This window comes from Cucurbita moschata, unplaced genomic scaffold (assembly GCF_002738365.1).
Source record: "Cucurbita moschata cultivar Rifu unplaced genomic scaffold, Cmos_1.0 Cmo_Scf00004, whole genome shotgun sequence".
NCBI classification, from domain to species: Eukaryota; Viridiplantae; Streptophyta; class Magnoliopsida; order Cucurbitales; family Cucurbitaceae; genus Cucurbita; species Cucurbita moschata.
In genome coordinates, this window is record NW_019268520.1 from 2,500,278 (window position 1) to 2,520,784 (window position 20,507).

At 35.7% G+C, this 20,507-nt stretch overlaps 4 protein-coding genes across 9 annotated transcripts; 2 read left to right on the forward strand and 2 right to left on the reverse strand.

Moving 5' to 3' along the window:
* The first annotated feature begins 30 nt into the window (after window positions 1-30).
* Window positions 31-4,880, forward strand: LOC111442346 (homeobox-leucine zipper protein HDG11-like). Of its 4 annotated transcripts, XM_023079721.1 has the most exons (11): window positions 31-484; window positions 934-1,065; window positions 1,418-1,535; window positions 1,624-1,815; window positions 1,948-2,409; window positions 2,513-2,614; window positions 2,709-2,912; window positions 3,372-3,552; window positions 3,637-3,905; window positions 3,990-4,079; window positions 4,302-4,880. In XM_023079721.1, exons 2-11 carry the CDS (start codon window positions 935-937, stop codon window positions 4,686-4,688), a joined length of 2,136 nt encoding a protein of 711 aa, XP_022935489.1. In that variant the 5' UTR covers window positions 31-484; window position 934; the 3' UTR covers window positions 4,689-4,880. The 4 variants fall into 4 exon arrangements, with proteins under 4 accessions (XP_022935489.1, XP_022935488.1, XP_022935491.1 ...); XM_023079720.1 differs by having other exon boundaries at window positions 31-1,065; XM_023079723.1 differs by having other exon boundaries at window positions 32-1,065; window positions 4,252-4,363.
* A 2,443-nt stretch (window positions 4,881-7,323) lies between these two features.
* Window positions 7,324-14,118, reverse strand: LOC111442094 (elongation factor Ts, mitochondrial-like). 2 transcript variants are annotated; one of them, XM_023079366.1, is made up of 10 exons: window positions 13,939-14,118; window positions 13,398-13,741; window positions 13,148-13,320; window positions 12,891-12,980; window positions 11,592-11,766; window positions 11,044-11,228; window positions 10,323-10,448; window positions 9,902-9,990; window positions 8,241-8,292; window positions 7,324-7,790 (listed from the first exon to the last, which is right to left on the reverse strand). In XM_023079366.1, exons 2-9 carry the CDS (start codon window positions 13,717-13,719, stop codon window positions 8,247-8,249), a joined length of 1,206 nt encoding a protein of 401 aa, XP_022935134.1. In that variant the 5' UTR covers window positions 13,720-13,741; window positions 13,939-14,118; the 3' UTR covers window positions 7,324-7,790; window positions 8,241-8,246. The 2 variants fall into 2 exon arrangements, with proteins under 2 accessions (XP_022935134.1, XP_022935133.1); XM_023079365.1 differs by having other exon boundaries at window positions 13,398-13,720; window positions 13,939-14,116.
* A 594-nt stretch (window positions 14,119-14,712) lies between these two features.
* On the forward strand, window positions 14,713-18,389 carry LOC111442095 (EEF1A lysine methyltransferase 2-like). The gene is made up of 5 exons (XM_023079367.1): window positions 14,713-15,047; window positions 15,820-15,951; window positions 16,418-16,618; window positions 16,783-16,879; window positions 18,256-18,389. Exons 1-5 carry the CDS (start codon window positions 14,845-14,847, stop codon window positions 18,361-18,363), a joined length of 741 nt encoding a protein of 246 aa, XP_022935135.1. The 5' UTR covers window positions 14,713-14,844; the 3' UTR covers window positions 18,364-18,389.
* Window positions 18,390-18,849: 460 nt separating this feature from the next.
* On the reverse strand, window positions 18,850-20,122 carry LOC111442096 (elongation factor Ts, mitochondrial-like). 2 transcript variants are annotated; one of them, XM_023079369.1, is made up of 4 exons: window positions 19,928-20,122; window positions 19,387-19,730; window positions 19,137-19,309; window positions 18,850-18,969 (listed from the first exon to the last, which is right to left on the reverse strand). In XM_023079369.1, exons 2-4 carry the CDS (start codon window positions 19,706-19,708, stop codon window positions 18,865-18,867), a joined length of 600 nt encoding a protein of 199 aa, XP_022935137.1. In that variant the 5' UTR covers window positions 19,709-19,730; window positions 19,928-20,122; the 3' UTR covers window positions 18,850-18,864. The 2 variants fall into 2 exon arrangements, with proteins under 2 accessions (XP_022935137.1, XP_022935136.1); XM_023079368.1 differs by having other exon boundaries at window positions 19,387-19,709; window positions 19,928-20,119.
* Window positions 20,123-20,507: the final 385 nt, after the last annotated feature.

The following is a 20,507-nucleotide window of genomic DNA, read 5'->3' on the forward strand; positions in this document are numbered from 1 at the left end:
TAAAGTTTTAAGAAAGAAAATGAATGAAAGTTAGAATAATTTGCATTAGAAATGGTGAATGATTGATGCAACAAAAAAGCAAATTGAAGGAAACAGGAAGAAAAGGGAAAAGGCGAAGATTTGAATATCAAAATTTTCCATTTCAACCATTTCTAGCATTTCAAACGTCTGACCCTGAATTGAATAAGCTCCTATTTCCCACCGAGACCAAAATTCCAGTTGTGATTCGTGTTGGTGAAGAATTTCTTAGTTTTCTGACACAATCCGGAGCTTGAAAGAGCAAAAGAAAAGAATCATTGATCTTTTTCTTTACTATTTTGGATTCCTCAATTCGTTTTCGTCATTATCTTCTCTTCAATTGTTGTTTTTAGCAGTGCGATACGAAATGATTCACAGGAAATTGAAGTTCAACAACGTAGCATGGGGAATCAACCTCAGATTCTTCGTCCTTCCTCTCATTCCATTGGCTCCCTCTCTGCATTTGGTACTTTCTCTCTCTGGAATTCAATTTCTCTCTCCCGTTCCCTCTTTTTCGACGCTTTTTGGATGTTTTCTTCTGTCGAGTGAACAAGTGGACTTCATTGGTTTCACTTTTTCTCGCTGAAATCTGCAAGAACTTTGCCAGAGGAAAAGAGAGAGAGAGTGTGTTGCATATACCAATTAACCCCGAAAAGTACCAAATCCAATACCCAACTCAGGGATATCTCTCCATTTATTGCGTTTGTTTTGGTGTTGATTTGGTATCCTTATTTGGAAATTGGACTCGACCCTCACTGGATGGATGCTATGCATTCTATTTATCCTGTCTGTGATTTTCAATGTTGTTTTCAAACGAGTACAGGCTGCGCTACTAAAAGTTTTCGCGGCTCCCGTTTGTGGGAATTTCAAGTTCTAGTTCTTCCGTTTAGTGTATATCTCTTACTGGTTGGTCAGGATGGATTTTATGATGGAAGGTCGTGGGAGTTATGGCGGTGGGTCAGGTGATGAACAAGAAGCTTCTAATGATCGCAAGGGGAAAAAGACTTACCATCGTCATAATCCTTACCAGATTCAGCAACTTGAATCGTAAGACCTCTCTCACCTTCTTTTCTGTGTATGTTCTTTGTGATTCCTTTGTCGTTGTCTGCTCATTTCACAGACTGGGAAGAATTTTGTTGCCTCCCTTGTGTTTATGTGTTCTTGTGGGCCTGTCCTTGTATCCTGTTGGTGTTTTCTGAAGCTGCATGTTGAATCTGTTTAACTCTTTTGGACATTCCCTTAGAACTATACAAAACTTCACATGTTTGATCCTTCTCTCAAGTCTTACAAATGATGTCTGCAGGGATCTTGGTCTCAACGATCTGATGTCTCCTTGTTTGCCTATGCATGCATGTGTGTCCTTCTAAGACAAATCGAATTGTTTCTGTCTGTTTTCCAGATTTTTCAGGGCATGCCCACACCCTGATGAAAATCAGCGGCGCCAGCTGAGTCGAGAGCTTGGTCTTGAGACTAAACAGATCAAATTTTGGTTTCAAAACAAGAGGACTCAAACGAAGGTAGAATGAATCTTCTCAGGCTTGTAAGGAAGTTGTTTGTTTGTTCTTATTTTCCCATCAATTGAGACTCATTCTTCCCCTCTTACAGACTCAGAATGAGCGAGCAGACAACTCTTCGCTTCGGACGGAGAATGAAAAGATTCAATGTGAAAATCTTGCAATTAGAGAAGCATTGAGGAATGTCATCTGTCCATCCTGTGGCGGTCCACCATTTGGCGAAGAAGAACGGCAGCGCAATCTCCATAAACTGCGTCTTGAAAATGCTCACTTGAAAGAAGAGGTAATTTTCATGTTTGGAAGTTGAAAGTCTGTTTATGTTTTCTCCTAACAATGTTGAATTGTCAATGATTTAGTATCTTTTCGTAATATGGATCCATCAACTTCAATGGTTTTGATTATGATCGTTTTGCAGCATGAAAAAGTGTCTAACCTTCTTGCCAAGTACATTGGAAAACCGATATCACAACTTGAGTCACTATTGCCTGTTCTTGGATCTTCACTCGATTTGTCACCGAGAAGTTCCCTTACCCAAATAGTTCCAAGTCCTGCAGTGAATCTTATGTCTGATCCTGTAATATTAGATAGAACAGCAACACCCTACCAATCAAGAGGTATTAATGATTTGGAAAACGCTCTCATGATGGAAACTGCTGCAACTGCCTTGGAAGAGTTAATCAGACTTTTGAGGATCGATGAGCCTTTGTGGATGAAGATCCTCAATGACGGGAGGTGTGTTCTTCACCGTGACAGCTATGAAAAAATATTTCCTAGACCCAATCACTTCAAATCTTCTAACGCTCGTACTGAATCCTCGAAAGCTTCAGGAGTGGTGACAATGAGTGCAATGCAATTGGTTGATGCTTTTCTAGATGCGGTCAGTGTTGATAGCTAATAATTTCTGTTATACCTAGTAAAAGTTGACTGTTGTTTCCACTCTTGGAGAGATATTTACTTTGGCAATTGATTCGATTACATAGGATAAATGGGCGGATCTTTTTCCAACTGTCATTATAAATGCAGAGACGTTTCATATTATTGACCCCGGGATGCCTGGAAATCGCAGTGGCGCTTTGCAGTTGGTACGAAAATCATGTTCCACATTTTTTTTCTTTGTTTATGTTTGGCGTTTTATTTCTGCACAACTTGGTAGATAATGAAAGTTAATAAATGCAGATGTATCAACAAATGCACATATTTTCACCGCTCGTGTCGCCTCGAGATTTCTGCTTCCTTCGACATTGTCAGCAGATCGAGCATGGTGTCTGGGTAATAGTGGACGTTTCATATGAATTTTTAAAGGATTGTGTCACATCTGCCCGCTGCTGGAGGCTTCCTTCTGGGTGCATGATTCAAGAAATGCCCAATGGTTGCTCTAAGGTTCGTAACTCGTTTAATTAATAATTCATCTCTTCCCTTCTTTCATGGATCTTGGGGCTTTAATTAATGCTGCTGGACCTTAGTGACCGCAAAATTGCATATGAAAGATTATTAGATGCCACTGTCAACATTAATATCCATGAAATCCCGGCCTTGGCATTAACTTCATTGTTCCCCTTGTGTTCTACGCTAATTATTTTCCTTGGAAGGTACTCTATTGAATGAGGCATGAATATGTGCCATGTCAACGTCCTTCTATTACGACATAATTGTTATGCCATGGAAGAAATATCCATGCATTTGATGTGTATTAGAGATCGTTATGAATTATTTATGTGCTACTTTATCGTCACTTATATAGGTCACTCGAGGTTGGCTGAATTTAGTTTATTGCAGTAGCAGCCATTTTTTCCTTCAACAATGCACTTGTATCTTGTTATCATACATCTTCGTTGACAGGTTACCTGGGTCGAGCATGTGGAAGTGGATGATAAAACACAAACCCACCGGCTTTATCGGGATCTTGTGTTCAATACTACGGCATATGGAGCTGAACGATGGGTTTTCACTCTTCAAAGGATGTGTGAGAGATTGGCTTACACATTCAGGGATTGTGCACCTAGCCATGAACTTGGAGGAGGTAGAAGTTCACCTTTCGCTTGTGATAAAAATGTTATTCCCTTTTCATCAAACTCGATCTCTAGCGAAAACGTTTGTTTTTCAGTGTTAACTTCTAATGAAGGTAGGAGGAGCATCATGAAGCTGTCACATAGAATGGTAAAAAATTTCTGTGGCGTACTGAGCATGTCAGGTAAATTAGATTTCCCCCAGCTATCCGAAGTGAACAACAGCGGTGTTCGAATCTCTGTTCGGATTAGCTCCGAGCTGGGGCAGCCCAGTGGGACAATCGTTAGTGCAGCAACATCCCTTTGGCTTCCTCTACAACCTGAAAGCATCTTCAATTTTTTCAAGGATGAAAAGGCCAGAGTTCAGGTTTGTAATGCCACACACTTCTTTTACTTGATTGTTTCTTGTTCCCTTGATAAAGTGAAAACTTATCAACATTTCATGTTCCAGTGGGATGTTCTGTCTAATGGAAGCCCAGTACATGAAATTGCACACATCTTAACAGGAGTTCATCCCGGAAACTCGATATTGATAATTCGGGTACTTTCCTTTTAACTTCCGCTATTTGTAAACCATAGACAAACTAATTCAAATGTTCTAGAGTTTCAGTTTCATACTACTTGAAAAAGTGAGTTTTTCAGGGAAGATGTCGGTGAAATTAGCTAGAAATCTTTGGATTATCATAACCATCTATTTCATTTTTTATCATTAGATTTGAAGTTATTAAGGTTTGAGGGTTGTTCATGTGAATGATTTATGAAGCAGCCGTTCGTCCCTACTGAGAACAACATGCTGATTCTTCAAGAAAGCTGTATAGATCCACTAGGATCCTTGGTCATCTATGCACCCATCGACATGCCTGCTATGAACATTGCAACAAGCGGTCAGGACCCATCGGAGATACCGATACTTCCATCGGGGTTCGTAATCACGGGGGATGGCCGTTCTCATTCAGGAGTCGGAGCTTCAACCAGCGCAACCTCGGGGAGGCCGAGCGGGTCTCTGTTAACGGTAGCGTTCCAGATATTGGTGTCGAGTGTATCGTCTTCAAAACAGCTGAATGTGGAGTCTGTAGCAACAGTGAATACTCTTATCAGTGCCACAGTTCAGAGGATAAAGGCTGCGTTGAATTGCTCTGGTTTGGATTGATTCTTTTTTTTTTTTTTTTTTTGTGTTGTAGACTCGGAATGAAAATGGTTAGAACTTGTTGGGCCATTTTACAAGCAGGTCTTAGTTGCTTCTTTATGTTTAGAACGTTCACTGGTTCATTAGAGGGATTCTTTTCTTTGTATTGTGACAAATATTATAATCATTTTATTAACATTATAATTTGAATGTTTATTTGTTGCTAACTTAATCATAGATTATGCACTTATTTCGATCAATCTGAAAATGGCTAGATTTTTATAAGTCATTATTTAAAAAAAAAAAAAAATCTTAAATAAGTAGAAGGGGTAAATATAATTTCAATCATTAGCTTCCGTTCATTTCCGCCTCTAAATTTTCGAAATGAGTTTCGATGTTATACAATTATTGAATATAATATTTATGCAAAAACTCGCAGTAAAGAAAATGAAGAAACTAATATGATCGTCCATAACAAAATACGAGGACGAAATGGACGTTTTAAAAGTAAAAAACTAAAATGAAAAAAAAAAAATATAAGAACAAAGCTAATAAATATTGTCTATTTTGATTTGTTACGTATTGTCGTTGATCTCCCAATGTTAAAACATATCTATTAGGGAGAGGTTTTCACACCATTGTAAAGAATGTTTCATTCCCCTCTCTATAGACACATTAGCTCACTGCTATTAGATATTGTCTACTTTGACCCGTTACGTATAATCGTCAGTCTCATGATTTTAAAACGGGTTTATTAAAGAGAGGTTTTCACATTTTTATAAGGAATGTTTCGTTCTTCTCCTTATAGGCACGGTTACCTTCAATATTTTCTACAAAATTGATATTCTAAAAGTACAAAGACTAACTGAAAAAGATATACGAGGATAAAAGTGAATATTTGAAAGTAAAAGGAAAAAAAAAAACCGTAAATAAATAAAAAAAATAAAAGGGAATATTTTTGGTTTGGAAGGTAAAGGTGAAAAATGGCTGTCCCTTCGTTTAATATGGAAAATATTTGGAACCCTAATTGACCAAAGCTTCATACAAATGCTTCACTCTCACATTATATTTATGGGAAAATTCAATAACATTGTTTCCTTAATAATGAAATGCACAAAACAGATACCTAACCCTTTCTTTGGTAATGTCTTCAAAACATTTTCTATCTTTTGACCAAGAGAAACTCACTCCCTTTTTTTTGGAATATTCTATTTTTTTATGGGACAAGAAAAAAAAAAATACTCGGACACGCACACAAGATTAAATCAAACCGACTTGGAGAAGATAAAGATGAGATGTAATAATGTCGTCCAGTTAAAAATGCTACTAAACTAACGATTAATGCTCTAACATCAAAGAATCATCGCCTCGTTAGACAGTTTACTGGTTAAGGTATTCATGTGTTTAAACCGTCGTAAACTTAAATTTTTATTGTGACCAATGTCTCACCTAAATTCCTACCATGTTGCGGTATTAAATTCTTTTATCTTAGTTTTCTCTGATAGAATATTGTGAACAAAAGAGAAAATTGTTAAGGAGTTTCGAAGAAACGCGATTCTATATTTGCATAAACTTTAGAGTACCTATAAACTTTAGTAGAGATATCTACAAGATAGTGTGAAAACGAGAAAAATTCTCTCATCCCTATAAAAATTTTCATTTTTTCTGTAGAAATTAGAGTAGAGTCTCCATATAAGATTTGCAAGGTTTTCCTCCAAAAATTTTCCTCTTTTTCTTTTATATATATATATATTATATAGAAAACAAATTCATATATAAAAAAAATTAATGGACAAGTTCAATTAAAAAATGTGAAAATAATAAATGAAGTAATATTTTATAAGCAAAAATATAATATAATTTCCAACTTAAGCAAGATGGGAATTAGGGTAGAGATGAAGAATATAATCCTTGTCCCGATCCATTAAGTTAATAAAGAGAAATCTCTCTTCACTTTTTCCCATTCACATTTAAACGAAGATTTCTCTTCACTTTTTCCCATTAACATTTAAACGAAGATTCTCCGTGTTCAACTCAACTTTAGAATTAAAAGCTTTCATGACTCCACGTTTAGTAGTGTTTGACGTCCTTTAATGACAGTCAATTATTTAATTTTGTTTGATATTGTATAATTGATAGACAATTACTCGAGGAAAATCTCAATCAATGCGCTAAACCAAATTTAATCTCCATCCTCGATAGAATGTCGAGACAAGTGACATACCATTTTATTTTGTAGGCAAGAAATTTGCATCATTGTTCTTTCAATTTCTGCTTCATAGGTGCCTAGAAAAAGTAGTTTCGTTAATGGATTATTAGGCCATAACTCCCTAGTAAAGTTAACCAACCCTTGGTTCAACACAAATAAAAGGACCTTTTTCTCTTTACAAACATAACATCCCTTGCTGTCTGTGGGGAAAAAAGAACCTGACCCTCAAACCATCTAAGAACACAATCAAAACAAGAGCAACTGTTGAGTACCATACGATTCAAACTCTTCCCCCTAAATGAACTAATAAATAGCTCTTGAATCTTACTCCCAACTCGCAAAAATCCACCTGAAAGTAGTACAAATTTTCTTGTGAACTTAGTTTCTAGAAGACAACAGAGAAAAAACCGAAGAACTTTAGAAAAACTTTCATAATGGAGTTCCCGAAGATCATCAAAATCTCTAACATATCAAAAGCACAAACTAAACATACAATTAATAGCAACAGGACTCCCAAGCTCAAAGTGGTAATGTGATAATAACCTCAATAGCCACAACTTATAGCATCTGTTCCCTTATAAATTTCATAAGAACAACCTCGGATATTGTGGGGTTGTTATTTGTAAGAGAATCTAGTTTCATGAATAAATAAGAAGCACAGTTTGTGTGAAGTAACACAAACTCTCAGCTGACCCTGATTTCAAAATTTATTGGTCAGTCGATCTTGTAATCAGGCACGAACGATAAACAAAAATGCAGCGTGGTGTTACGCAAAGGGTTTCTAGCCAATACATACAATCCTTGTAATGCTAAAAGCAAGGGGGAGAAAGTCTCTGCTAGATGCTTGCTCCTGAAAAGTTCTGCAGTGACTGAGGATGCTAGGGAACTTAATAAATTGTAGAGCTAGTACCAGACCTCTGCAAAATATACAAACAATATTAAAAACGTGACAGTTTGAAAATTTAATAACAAGTATCATAAAATGTAAAACACAAATCAATTAGTGATTATTACAGTTGTAGTTCAATAACTAATCTTCCTCTCCCCCTAATTACAAAAATGGTGAAACTTACAATGTTCATCAATTAGTGTTACTACAATTATCTTAGATTAGCCTCAAGCAAAAGACAATTTTACTCCTAAAAGAACACCCACAAGAACTTATTCCAAAAAGCAAAACAAATAATATCAAGCTTGCAATATTAAAGAGAATCTTTGACAAGCTTGGTCGGTGAAGTTAGAGAAGCCAAAAAGGACAATTTAGACTACACGTCCATTGTACCATCGAACTTCTTCAAAGATAAAGGGGAAAAAACAATCTAGAGCAACTCTAAAACTACACTATGACGTCCCTGCAAAAGCATTACCTATATTTATGCAGCTTGAGCCACAGGCTCAGATGAATCCAACGTTTCCAGCCTGCAATTTATAGTGAAAATAATAAAGGTTAGACCAATCAGGTTGTCACACTGTCCGTAAAGAATTTCATTAATTTTAAATTCATTTAAAAAGAGAAAAGTTCTTTTAACACATCAATGATAAGGAAGTTCTACAAGAACTAATGCTCCAAGTATTTGGACAAGGCACAAATCTTTAAACTCGAGTGATGCATCCTCTTATGATCATAAGAGACTTATGCCCCTGATGACAATGCACTAATGTCATACAATCACAAAGCTGTCAAAAAACTCTCTACAACTATAATCATTAAGTCCGTGAAAATTGCAGATGCATTAGTTAGACCAAAGGATATTACAGAAAATTTGTAATGTTCATACCTAGACTTGAAAGTCGTCTTGGAAATATCCTCGTCTCTTATCCTCAACTAGTAGCAGCCTAATTGCACGTCAATTGTAAAAAATACAGTTGCTCCCTATAATTGATCGAAAAGATCATCAACACTAGGAGGTGGGTACTTGTTCTTTATTGTTACCTTCTCTGCATCCCCACAACCAAGATTAGGCACATAGCCCTGACATTCTATTGCATCCCCTACGATATGGCCAGGAAAGACATATGACACTAAGTTGCCCCAAGAAGAATACTCCAAGAGGCGGGAACCAACCCTCGAGTTTGAACCCAACTAGTGCAATGAGACAAACTCACCAGCAGAGAAAGGCATTTGCTATTGGAAACCCAAACGTTGTGGCCTAGGATTTTATTGAAACGAGGATATGCAAGTAAGGTGACACAACCCGATTGGGAGGGTAAGGGATGTGTGTTGGATTTCAATTTCGGATCTTGATTCAAATCCTAGAAGATTGAGCTTGGGGCATTATAACTTAAAATGGCATGAAGGATAATAATAAATTTATTTTTTATTCTTATATAAACATTCACTTGTGTGGTTAATACCAAAATAACAAGAGTTGGGCAACTTAGACTTTTACCAGTAAGGTTTAAGAAAACAACATTGAGGACAAAATTTAAAGTAGTTGATTTTGTTAGAGATAGTGATGATGAAGTTTGACAACAATATCTTCCATTTCATTTATCAATGAAAAGTTTGTGTCTGGTTTAAAAATACTAATGATGAAGTTCAAACAATTTTTTTCCTTTTTTCCTTTTTTCCTTTCATATAGATATTATATTTTATAATACATGATTTTTATTTTTATTTAAATTGAGGCTTCATGTTACCCTTCTCCTTAAAAAGGAAAAAGAGCCTCGGCTCACATCTTACAAAACATTGCTTGAAACTTTACATTAAATAAAGATGTCAAACAATGGTGAAGAGCTACTTTTGTACTGAAATTTTGGATCTACAGGCACGAGCAACAATCATAGTCTCTTCCACCACCGTAGCCAACTCGGAATTTCATTTGTTACCTAAATAACTTTAGGTTTGGAGTTCTTATTTTAGAGAAGTTAACTAGACCTTTGACGTTACTAATACAAATGATGAGTATGACACGTTAAACTGAACTAGGCAAAGTAAACGAAGAGGAGAGTAACTAGTTGGTGAAACCCTTCCATTCAAAAAGAATGATACATCATAAGACCATTATGACATGTAAGTAGAGTGTACCTATCAATTCCTTCCCCGACTCCAACTCTTAGAAAGTTTCCAATCTTCACTGGCGAACCCACTTCCTTGGACAGGTTATCCAGCAACGTCTGAAAAATAGTTCCAACGTATCACAATTAAACTGGAGATCTAAGATGCGCATGTACAACTAAACTACGGTGGCTAGCACAAAATAAAATGTTGAATAACTTCAAAATCTACAACTAATATGCCATTATGCTTGGACATTAAATGTACTAATACATCAAATATTTAAAGGCAATACATAAAAAAGATAGACTTGTAACCTTAAATGAAAGCATCAGAATTCAATATAATAAACCAAAGACACTTCCACCATTCATTAGCATTATTCAACTTTATCAGCATACTTAATTGATTCTTGAGAAGATACGAATTGAGAATATGATTGGTACCTCACCTTGACATTTACACTATCATTAACAATAAACTTCTGCTCCATCAGGACAACTTCTTCCATGTACTTCCGCAAACGACCTTCAACCATCTTTTCTATAGCCATTTGAGATTTGCCAGTTGTTTCAGCCTGACAAATGAAAGGTTTATATAAATATCACCTTAACCTATCATAAAAGATGATATAACTAAAATAAGATATCAAATACCACAAAGTAATCAACGTCACAAATTCATTAGTGGAAAATAATAATATTTACTACTAAAAAAAAAAATTTTGATGTAACTATGACAAGTCCAGGAAAAACAACAGACGTGCCACTGTACATTTAACCAAAAAAAAAAAAAAAAAAAAAAAAACCAAGTCTGTCATAATTAACGGTAAGGACAACAAGATTGAAGGTCTAGGTGCTAATTAACGGTAATCAACGTCACAAATTCATTGGCGTGTCTTTTTGTGTTTAGTGCCAAACTCTCTGTCCTCAAGAGATGGTTTTCAATACCTTTTTGTTCGTGCACACTCGTGTGTCATCTAGCTCCATTCTTAAGCAACAAACTGACCCAGATAAAAATTCAATACAAATGACAATGAACCAATACGGAAGGCAATATTGAAATCTAAAAAGGCGTGGAGAAGAAAATAATAGAGTGGGAAAAAGACGACCTTGAACAATAATATCCAGTGAAAAACCAAAGTTCCATAAAATTGTACATATTACACAGACCTGAGACTTGAGAACTTCACGTTCATTCTCTAATGCGTCAGAAGCAACGAGTTCCTTTGTCAAGAACAACGGCTTTGCAGCCACTACATGCATTGCTAATTCTGATCCAACACGTTGAAGAGCATCTAACTTTGAATTACCACCCTCAACTTCAAGAGACAAAATTCCAGCAATACGACCCAAACCTGAAAAATACACAAAATGAAGGTTAAGAACATATATATAAAGGCACCAGACTTAGTCGACTCTAATTTTGGCATTTGTGGAATGTCATTTATTAGACATAAAGAGAAAATTTTGGTCTTAATTCCCAAGTACACTAATCACAAAATTCATAAGCATTCAGCAAATTATCCAAGGAAAGTAGGGTAGAGCAACTACAAGCATCCATGAAATGGTCGCCATGGGGATTAAATACAAAAGCATGCACCATTCAGGATAAATTGAATGCTCTTCAAAGTTCAAAGCCCAAACACCTGAATGTCAGCCACCCAAGGAAAAATATATCCCATCCCTAAAACAGGACAAGGCAGTTTGAATCAGAGTACCTGGCTGAGGACTTGTGTGGAGGTATGTAGAAATAACACCACTTGAAGAAGCAGACATCGAAAAACCTCGTCTTAGCTTAATATTCTCCCCCATTATGGCTGCTACTTCAGTAACTGCATTAAGAGCTGTTGTTTCTCCATTAATTTTTGGGTGTTCGAGATTTAATTTCATTCCCTGACAAGTGGCAAGAATTCCATTATATACAAATATTGATTCGATATGCCAAATAGGATTTGTTATAATATAATTACAATTAGAAATGATGAATAATAATAGGAAAATATCTATTTACATCTGATTTTAATAAAAAAATATGAGAATATTATCCAAGTTTTTCAACAATACACGGCCCAAATTATGAGAATGTCCATTAACACCTGGTTTTCAGCAATTAAGGGGAAATGATTATTTATGAAGACAACGAATAAATTGAGACATCGTCTGAGGAATGCTTTCAGCCCTCCATACCACTTCTATATAAGGTATTACCAGTAAAATTACAGCAGTTCACAACTTCATAGCATTGCCATCAAAAGCACTCTCACCACACGGATTTGGAAATCAATGATCAAGTGACATTACAAGAGAATTTTGACATTTTACGTTCAATAAGAAAAAAGATTCTTCAAGTCGTCAGATTGTTTGTCGTTATTTGTACATATTATATTAAAACAAGCAAAAGGATTCAAGTAAGAAGAATGAGAGTGCAGAGTTTAGCCCACCCAGAATTGGTAGCCCAAAACCAAGAAAAGGGGTACATGAAAAGAAAATTGCATGAAAAAAGCCCCAATTGTTGGTTACGGAAACAGGTGAAAATAACTAAAAGGCTAAGTAGTACACTCAGAAAGAAATATTAAAATGAGTCATATTCTTAACCCAAGTCCCAATGACACACTAACTGATACACTAAAGAATAATTCAGCAGAGAGGAAAAACAATAATTCTTGCCACAAGGCTATCCCAAAGCAACGGTGCCCCATCCCCTTGGGAAGATGAAAAAACCAAGGCATGGGATCATTGTTAGAAGAATAAACAACTTGAAGATTAGAGAAAAGAGGCCTGAGTAGACAGGACCATCTCCAATGAATTGATCCTCCCCAAATCATCTTATATTCATTGATGAATTTTTCATTTCTTAAAAAGAAATGGTCCTCCTACTATCGAATGTAAACCATTCGATAACCAACTGATACCACCCATATTTGCTAGTTTCACCCATCATTACTTGCATCCGTAAAATATGAGACTAAGTAACAAAAGTTCAAGAAGAAAGCAGGCATTTTTTACAAAAATCTAACCTCCAATTGCTCTAGTCCAACAGGAAAAGTCCCGGAAACGTCATGAGACAAACTCTCAGACAACAATGCTTGCCTTGCTAAAGATAGAGCCTGGGATCAAAATAAAACGACATCTTATGAGCAAAAGAACAAGGTTTCCTGTAGAAGAAAGCTACAGAAATTCGTACGATCTACACATGATCATTTACAAGCATAGTAATTCACACTATTGAAATGGAAATGTTGCACAAAAATGAATAAGACAATCAAAAACTTACCAAGTATTGAAAAATCTCATTCCTAGCAACAAAGTCAGTCTCGCAGTTAAGTTCAATAACAACAGCTTTGGTTTCATTTTGGGCCAAGGCAAGAAGCCCTTCAGCAGCAGTTCGAGAAGACTTTTTCAGGGCCAGCACCTTTCCTCTTTTTCGCAGTTCTGTCTGTGCTGCTTCTGCACTTCTAACATTACATATAAGCCAATGAAACCGAAAGCAAAAGAAAGTTTCAGAAACTATCAGGATGTCTTACCAATATCCCAATTGCAATCAATAAGAGCAGCCTTGACGTCTTTAATTGGTGCACTAGTCCTTTCTCTCAGCTGCCTTATGAGACTCATCTGGTCCGACCCGGCGGGGGTTTCCACACTAAATCTTCTCAGCAGACTAAGTCTCGAATAAAGAACAGAATTGGCATCGGAAGCGTAGGGAACTGAACTTCCATATTGAACACCTTCACCAACAAAGATCCTACTGGTTGCGCAACCGGAAAATCCACGTCGACTAGCATTGTTCAGCAGCCTGTTAGCAATCATAATTCCAAGGGAACGTTTTGCAGCTCTAGAAAACGCCATGCTAGCATTCAAAAAACAATCTCTGAAAGCAGCAAAAAAAAAAAAAAAAAAAAATACAGAGGATAAAACTTAGCATCAATATATCGAAATAATCAACAAAGAACACCGAAATGGTTACCAATGAGCAACAACGAAAAATGTAAATAAGAGGTTAGTGACGGAGAGGTTTAAGCTTTGAATTGAATATGAATGCTCTAAAGAACGAAGCGGAAACCATACCAGGCCGTTTCACAGGACGGGAAGACGAATGAAGATGGTGGACGACTGGTTAATTCAACATACAATGATACAAACCAAACTTTTCCAGTTTTCTGCTTGTTTGGAGCGATGAACAAAGCTTGACGGAGTGATTTTCTTCAAGCAAGTAGAAATGGAGTCGTGGTGTTACAGTATTGGCAACTAGGGGAACACGGTGGCTGCGATTGGGCTTTGAAATTGATGAAACCCCACGTTTTTGGGCCTGCAAGATTTCAATTCAGAGTTTTTATTTTTTCACTTTCTTTAATCCATTTTTATGTTAAATAAACTTTCAAATATTATTTTATTTTTGTTTTTAAAAATTATATTTATTTCCTCATATTTTTTTACTATGACTTTTATTTTATTTTTTACACGTTTGCAAAAACTAAAAATAAAATTTTAAAATCTATTCCTTTTTAACTTGAACGGATTAATTTTTTAAATTAAATAATTATTAAACGAGACCTAAATTTTTATATTTATTCTATTTTAGTCTTCAAATTTTTAATAATATATATTTAAAAGCTAAAAAATAATTATTTTTTTTTAGAGGTTGAAGCTAAAATAAATATTTAAAAACTAAAATGAATGCTCGAACTAAAAAAAATCAAAAGCATCAAATAATACTTTCAAACTTATCTAATTAAATGTAAATTTAAAATAAAGTTATTATTGATATTAATCTCATGTTTTTTTAATTACAAAAACAACCTCAATATTGTGTTATATTTGCAGAAGAAAGCCCAAATTTGACGTCTTATTACAAGCTTGACCCACCGTCCGCTGTGATCGGCTCCGTGTCGTACCAAGGTTTTTCCGGTTCAACTCCATTCCTCAGATTCCTTCTAGGGTTTTTTTTTCTTCTTTTCTTCCATTTTTCTGATCATGGCTGCGATGCGATTGACGCCGGATGACGCTCGGGGTGCTCCGTCCGCCGTTGATCTGGTCTCTGACGACGATCGCTCAGTGGCCGCTGACTCTTGGTCCATCAAGAGTGAGTATGGTAGCACCCTCGACGATGACCAGCGTAATGCCGACGCTGCCGAGGCTCTATCTGCTGGAAATTTGCGTGCCGCTTCGGATTACAGGTCTAGCGTAGTTTCTTCTTTCGAACTGTGTGAATCTAACTGGAAATAGTTGAAACCGCGCTGTTTTAAAACTCTGTTTTTGTTTTGACTGTTGGGAACTTGGCGTGTTGTTTTTTTTTTTTTCTTTTGGTTAGACTGATTCCTAAAGCATTCAATGATCATGTTATTCTCGTTGATTTCTGGAATAGATGAATACAGTTCCGCGGTGCAGTTCATGTAGTTTATCTTTCTCGGACACTTGAATCCTGAAGGTGTGAGGAGAGTCCCGTTTCCCCATCTCTTGCTATTTCTTTCCTCAGTCTAATGGACTTCGTGTGGACTTCCTATACTGTTTTTCCCTTTAGCTCTTCAATCTGGAGGAATGGGAGAACCTTTGTAAATGTGTCCTTTTTTATTTGCCCAGAGATTAGATCCTTGTTTCGCAACTTTTAGCTTTAACTACTGTCACAATAACAATTGATTAGAAGCCATCATGGGTTGGCCGGACTAATGAAGAAGTAGGTTTAAAGGTAGCTATTTACTGGGATCTAATATCCTATGAGTGTCTTCAGCAACTAAATGTAGTAGAGTTTTGATGGCTATCCCACGAGATTAGTCGAGATACATGTAAATAGACTTATGCACTCATGGATATCAAAGAAACCTTTGCTTAGAATTTTTGTGACAAGAAAGTTGAATATTCCATTTTTAACTGCATGACCATATTAATCTGGTATAATGCTTTTGGTAATGAGCGTATTTTCATTCTAAACAAGGTTTGTTACATTTTCAGTTCTGACAAGGATGAAACAGAACCAGATGCTGAAGCTGTGGCATCAATGCTAGGTCTCCAAAGTTATTGGGATTCTCAATATGCTGATGAATTGACAAACTTCCATGAACATGGTCATGTTGGTGAAGTCTGGTACGTAAGAATTGCTTAAGGTATCTTGTTTTCTTATTTTCTGGTAATGTTATTATGTTTTCTGGCCTTCTGTGCTATTCAACTATAGATCATATTCTCTAATCACTTTTGCCTGTCAATATACTATATGTTGGTGCTGTACTACTGTTAGTTCCATCGAGAAATTATAGAACTATTCTTAGACTCTTAACTTTTTGAACATGATGTTGGGTGTTGTTCACTCAAAGGATTATTGTACCTGATAATTCTTCTCAATAATACATCTCGAGGACTATGGTTCTTTTAAATGCAATTTGTGTTGTTAAACTGTGATCGAAAAGATAAAGTAGATTTTCTAGATTGACTGGGCAAGACTTTTTTTTGGCTAAGAAACAAGCACAACTTCATTGACGGTTAGAATCAAAGAGAGACTTGACTTGTATTTGTTCATCTAGCTTTCTATTTTTATACTTTCTTCATTCTTCAGGTTTGGACCTGAAGTTATGGAAACTGTTGCTTCTTGGACAAAAATTTTGTGTTCTGATGTTTCGCAAGGTCGGTTTCCCAATCAAGCTGATAATGTTAAGTCACTGAATGGTGATCAGGGTTCCAAATTCTTGTCTAGTTGGAGTGTACTTGATATTGGGACGGGAAATGGTTTGCTGCTTCAAGAACTTGCTAAGGAGGGGTATGTTTCGAAATTTTGTTTTTTGATTCTTGCTAACATTTCAGAAAGGTTTTCTTTTTGACTTGTATCTTATTTCAATTGGTTAAACTTTTTCGTAATAGATTTACCAATTGAAGGCATAAGCTTTCGGTACTTACTGTTTGTCATCTTGAACTTGCTTGCAGATTCTCTAATTTGACAGGAACTGATTATAGTGAAGGGGCAATAGATCTTGCTAGAAGCCTTGCAGAGCGAGATGGTTTTTCCACAATTAAATTTTTGGTATGACTTGGCATGAGGATATTTTGATTACCGTACTTATTCTTTTTCAAAATCTTCACAAATCACCTTGTCTCTCTCTTGGATGTGCTATGGAACATAGTTCTTACCTTCTACTTACGAAATTGGTGGTGTTTCTGGACTTTGGGAATTGGTAGGGATTTATTTTCGTTTTTTTGTAGAACGTGTATTTTCTTTTCCCCATGTGTACGTTCCTGGCTTTTTTCAAAAAAAAAAAAAAAAAAAAAAAAAAAAAAAAAAAAAAAAAAAAAAAAAAAAAANAAAAAAAAAAAAAAAAAAAAAAAGAAAAAAAGAAAAAAGAATTTAAATGTTTTCTAAATGACTGTCACCATAACTATTAGGCTAATATGACTTTTGTGGTACATGTGATGTGAGTAGTGCATTGTCCATCTTGAAATTTAGGTAACCTTATTTGGCAGTTAGCCATAGGCATAAAAGGGTAAGTAATTGGGTCAATTGATCATTTTTTTAAGGGTAAATTAGATTTTTTACTATTATTCTTTGTCTATCCTTGTGTCTATTTGATTGTTTGATCCTTGAGTTTTCAACCTTAAATCCTTAGTTTTCAGAATTAGATCTAAATAGACTCAATATTTGTTTTTTTTCTACTTTTGCAAGGGACGATAATTGACAACTTTGATTTGGGAGACAGATTAGGCATGTAATAGAGTTGGAGGATACCTGTTTAGTCAACTTCATAAATCCTTCCAATTGTTTGTCAGATTATGTTGCATCTAAGTTTCAAGAAATGATTGTCACGTCTGTATATTGTCAATCATTGATATCAAGCATGATTTGATGTCTAGAGATTATTTGTGAAACTTTTTAAAGTTGAGTAAATTAGTTTCCAAAAAACATATTAATAAATAAGGATAGTTGTTAAATGCCCTTGGATCATACAAGCCGGTCATTGGTTCAATGCCTTTTTGAGCTATATAACTGGGTTATTAAATTACGGGGATCAAGCATTGTATGGTGTTGTTTGAAATTTTCAGCGTCGTGAATGCAAATCATCTGCCGATCCAGAAAGCAAGTGGAAATACAGAATTTTACACGCACAAAAGTTACAAACTCATGTCCTATCAACCTGTCTTAGAATTATTCTACTCAACCCTGCTACTCCGATCTGTGGAAGTTTCTAATTCCATATGTATTAGTATGGACATGCGTGCTGAAATTTTGAAGCTCAACACTTCTGTGATTCGTGAATAGTCAGGATTGGAAATATTAGTCCATTTTTTTAATTTTAAAGCTCAACATTTTATATTCAGTTTATGCATGATATAGTGCGATCATCATAATTGCATTATTTTACAGTAGTGCGATCATCATAATTGTACTGTTTTACATTGGCTTAGGTTGATGATGTTCTTGAGACAAACTTGGAAGGGCAATTTCAACTCGTTGTGGATAAAGGCACTTTAGATGCAATTGGATTGCATCCAGATGGTCCCCTTAAAAGGTAACGATAAGCAAATATTTGGGCACGGCATATGCTCCATAATAATTAGATAATTGGTTGTTTTCAAGTTTCAGTTCGATGGATATTACTGCATAGAAGGTTGAAGTACGTGGACATTTGTTTTTTTTTTTTTTANTAATTCAGCAGAGAGGAAAAACAATAATTCTTGCCACAAGGCTATCCCAAAGCAACGGTGCCCCATCCCCTTGGGAAGATGAAAAAACCAAGGCATGGGATCATTGTTAGAAGAATAAACAACTTGAAGATTAGAGAAAAGAGGCCTGAGTAGACAGGACCATCTCCAATGAATTGATCCTCCCCAAATCATCTTATATTCATTGATGAATTTTTCATTTCTTAAAAAGAAATGGTCCTCCTACTATCGAATGTAAACCATTCGATAACCAACTGATACCACCCATATTTGCTAGTTTCACCCATCATTACTTGCATCCGTAAAATATGAGACTAAGTAACAAAAGTTCAAGAAGAAAGCAGGCATTTTTTACAAAAATCTAACCTCCAATTGCTCTAGTCCAACAGGAAAAGTCCCGGAAACGTCATGAGACAAACTCTCAGACAACAATGCTTGCCTTGCTAAAGATAGAGCCTGGGATCAAAATAAAACGACATCTTATGAGCAAAAGAACAAGGTTTCCTGTAGAAGAAAGCTACAGAAATTCGTACGATCTACACATGATCATTTACAAGCATAGTAATTCACACTATTGAAATGGAAATGTTGCACAAAAATGAATAAGACAATCAAAAACTTACCAAGTATTGAAAAATCTCATTCCTAGCAACAAAGTCAGTCTCGCAGTTAAGTTCAATAACAACAGCTTTGGTTTCATTTTGGGCCAAGGCAAGAAGCCCTTCAGCAGCAGTTCGAGAAGACTTTTTCAGGGCCAGCACCTTTCCTCTTTTTCGCAGTTCTGTCTGTGCTGCTTCTGCACTTCTAACATTACATATAAGCCAATGAAACCGAAAGCAAAAGAAAGTTTCAGAAACTATCAGGATGTCTTACCAATATCCCAATTGCAATCAATAAGAGCAGCCTTGACGTCTTTAATTGGTGCACTAGTCCTTTCTCTCAGCTGCCTTATGAGACTCATCTGGTCCGACCCGGCGGGGGTTTCCACACTAAATCTTCTCAGCAGACTAAGTCTCGAATAAAGAACAGAATTGGCATCGGAAGCGTAGGGAACTGAACTTCCATATTGAACACCTTCACCAACAAAGATCCTACTGGTTGCGCAACCGGAAAATCCACGTCGACTAGCATTGTTCAGCAGCCTGTTAGCAATCATAATTCCAAGGGAACGTTTTGCAGCTCTAGAAAACGCCATGCTAGCATTCAAAAAACAATCTCTGAAAGCAGCAAAAAAAAAAAAAAAAAAAATTACAGAGGATAAAACTTAGCATCAATATATCGAAATAATCAACAAAGAACACCGAAATGGTTACCAATGAGCAACAACGAAAAATGTAAATAAGAGGTTAGTGACGGAGAGGTTTAAGCTTTGAATTGAATATGAATGCTCTAAAGAACGAAGCGGAAACCATACCAGGCCGTTTCACAGGACGGGAAGACGAATGAAGATGGTGGACGACTGGTTAATTCAACATACAATGATACAAACCAAACTTTTCCAGTTTTCTGCTTGTTTGGAGCGATGAACAAAGCTTGACGGAGTGATTTTCTTCAAGCAAGTAGAAATGGAGTCGTGGTGTTACAGTATTGGCAACTAGGGGAACACGGTGGCTGCGATTGGGCTTTGAAATTGATGAAACCCCACGTTTTTGGGCCTGCAAGATTTCAATTCAGAGTTTTTATTTTTTCACTTTCTTTAATCCATTTTTATGTTAAATAAACTTTCAAATATTATTTTATTTTTGTTTTTAAAAATTATATTTATTTCCTCATATTTTTTTACTATGACTTTTATTTTATTTTTTACACGTTTGCAAAAACTAAAAATAAAATTTTAAAATCTATTCCTTTTTAACTTGAACGGATTAATTTTTTAAATTAAATAATTATTAAACGAGACCTAAATTTTTATATTTATTCTATTTTAGTCTTCAAATTTTTAATAATATATATTTAAAAGCTAAAAAATAATTATTTTTTTTTAGAGGTTGAAG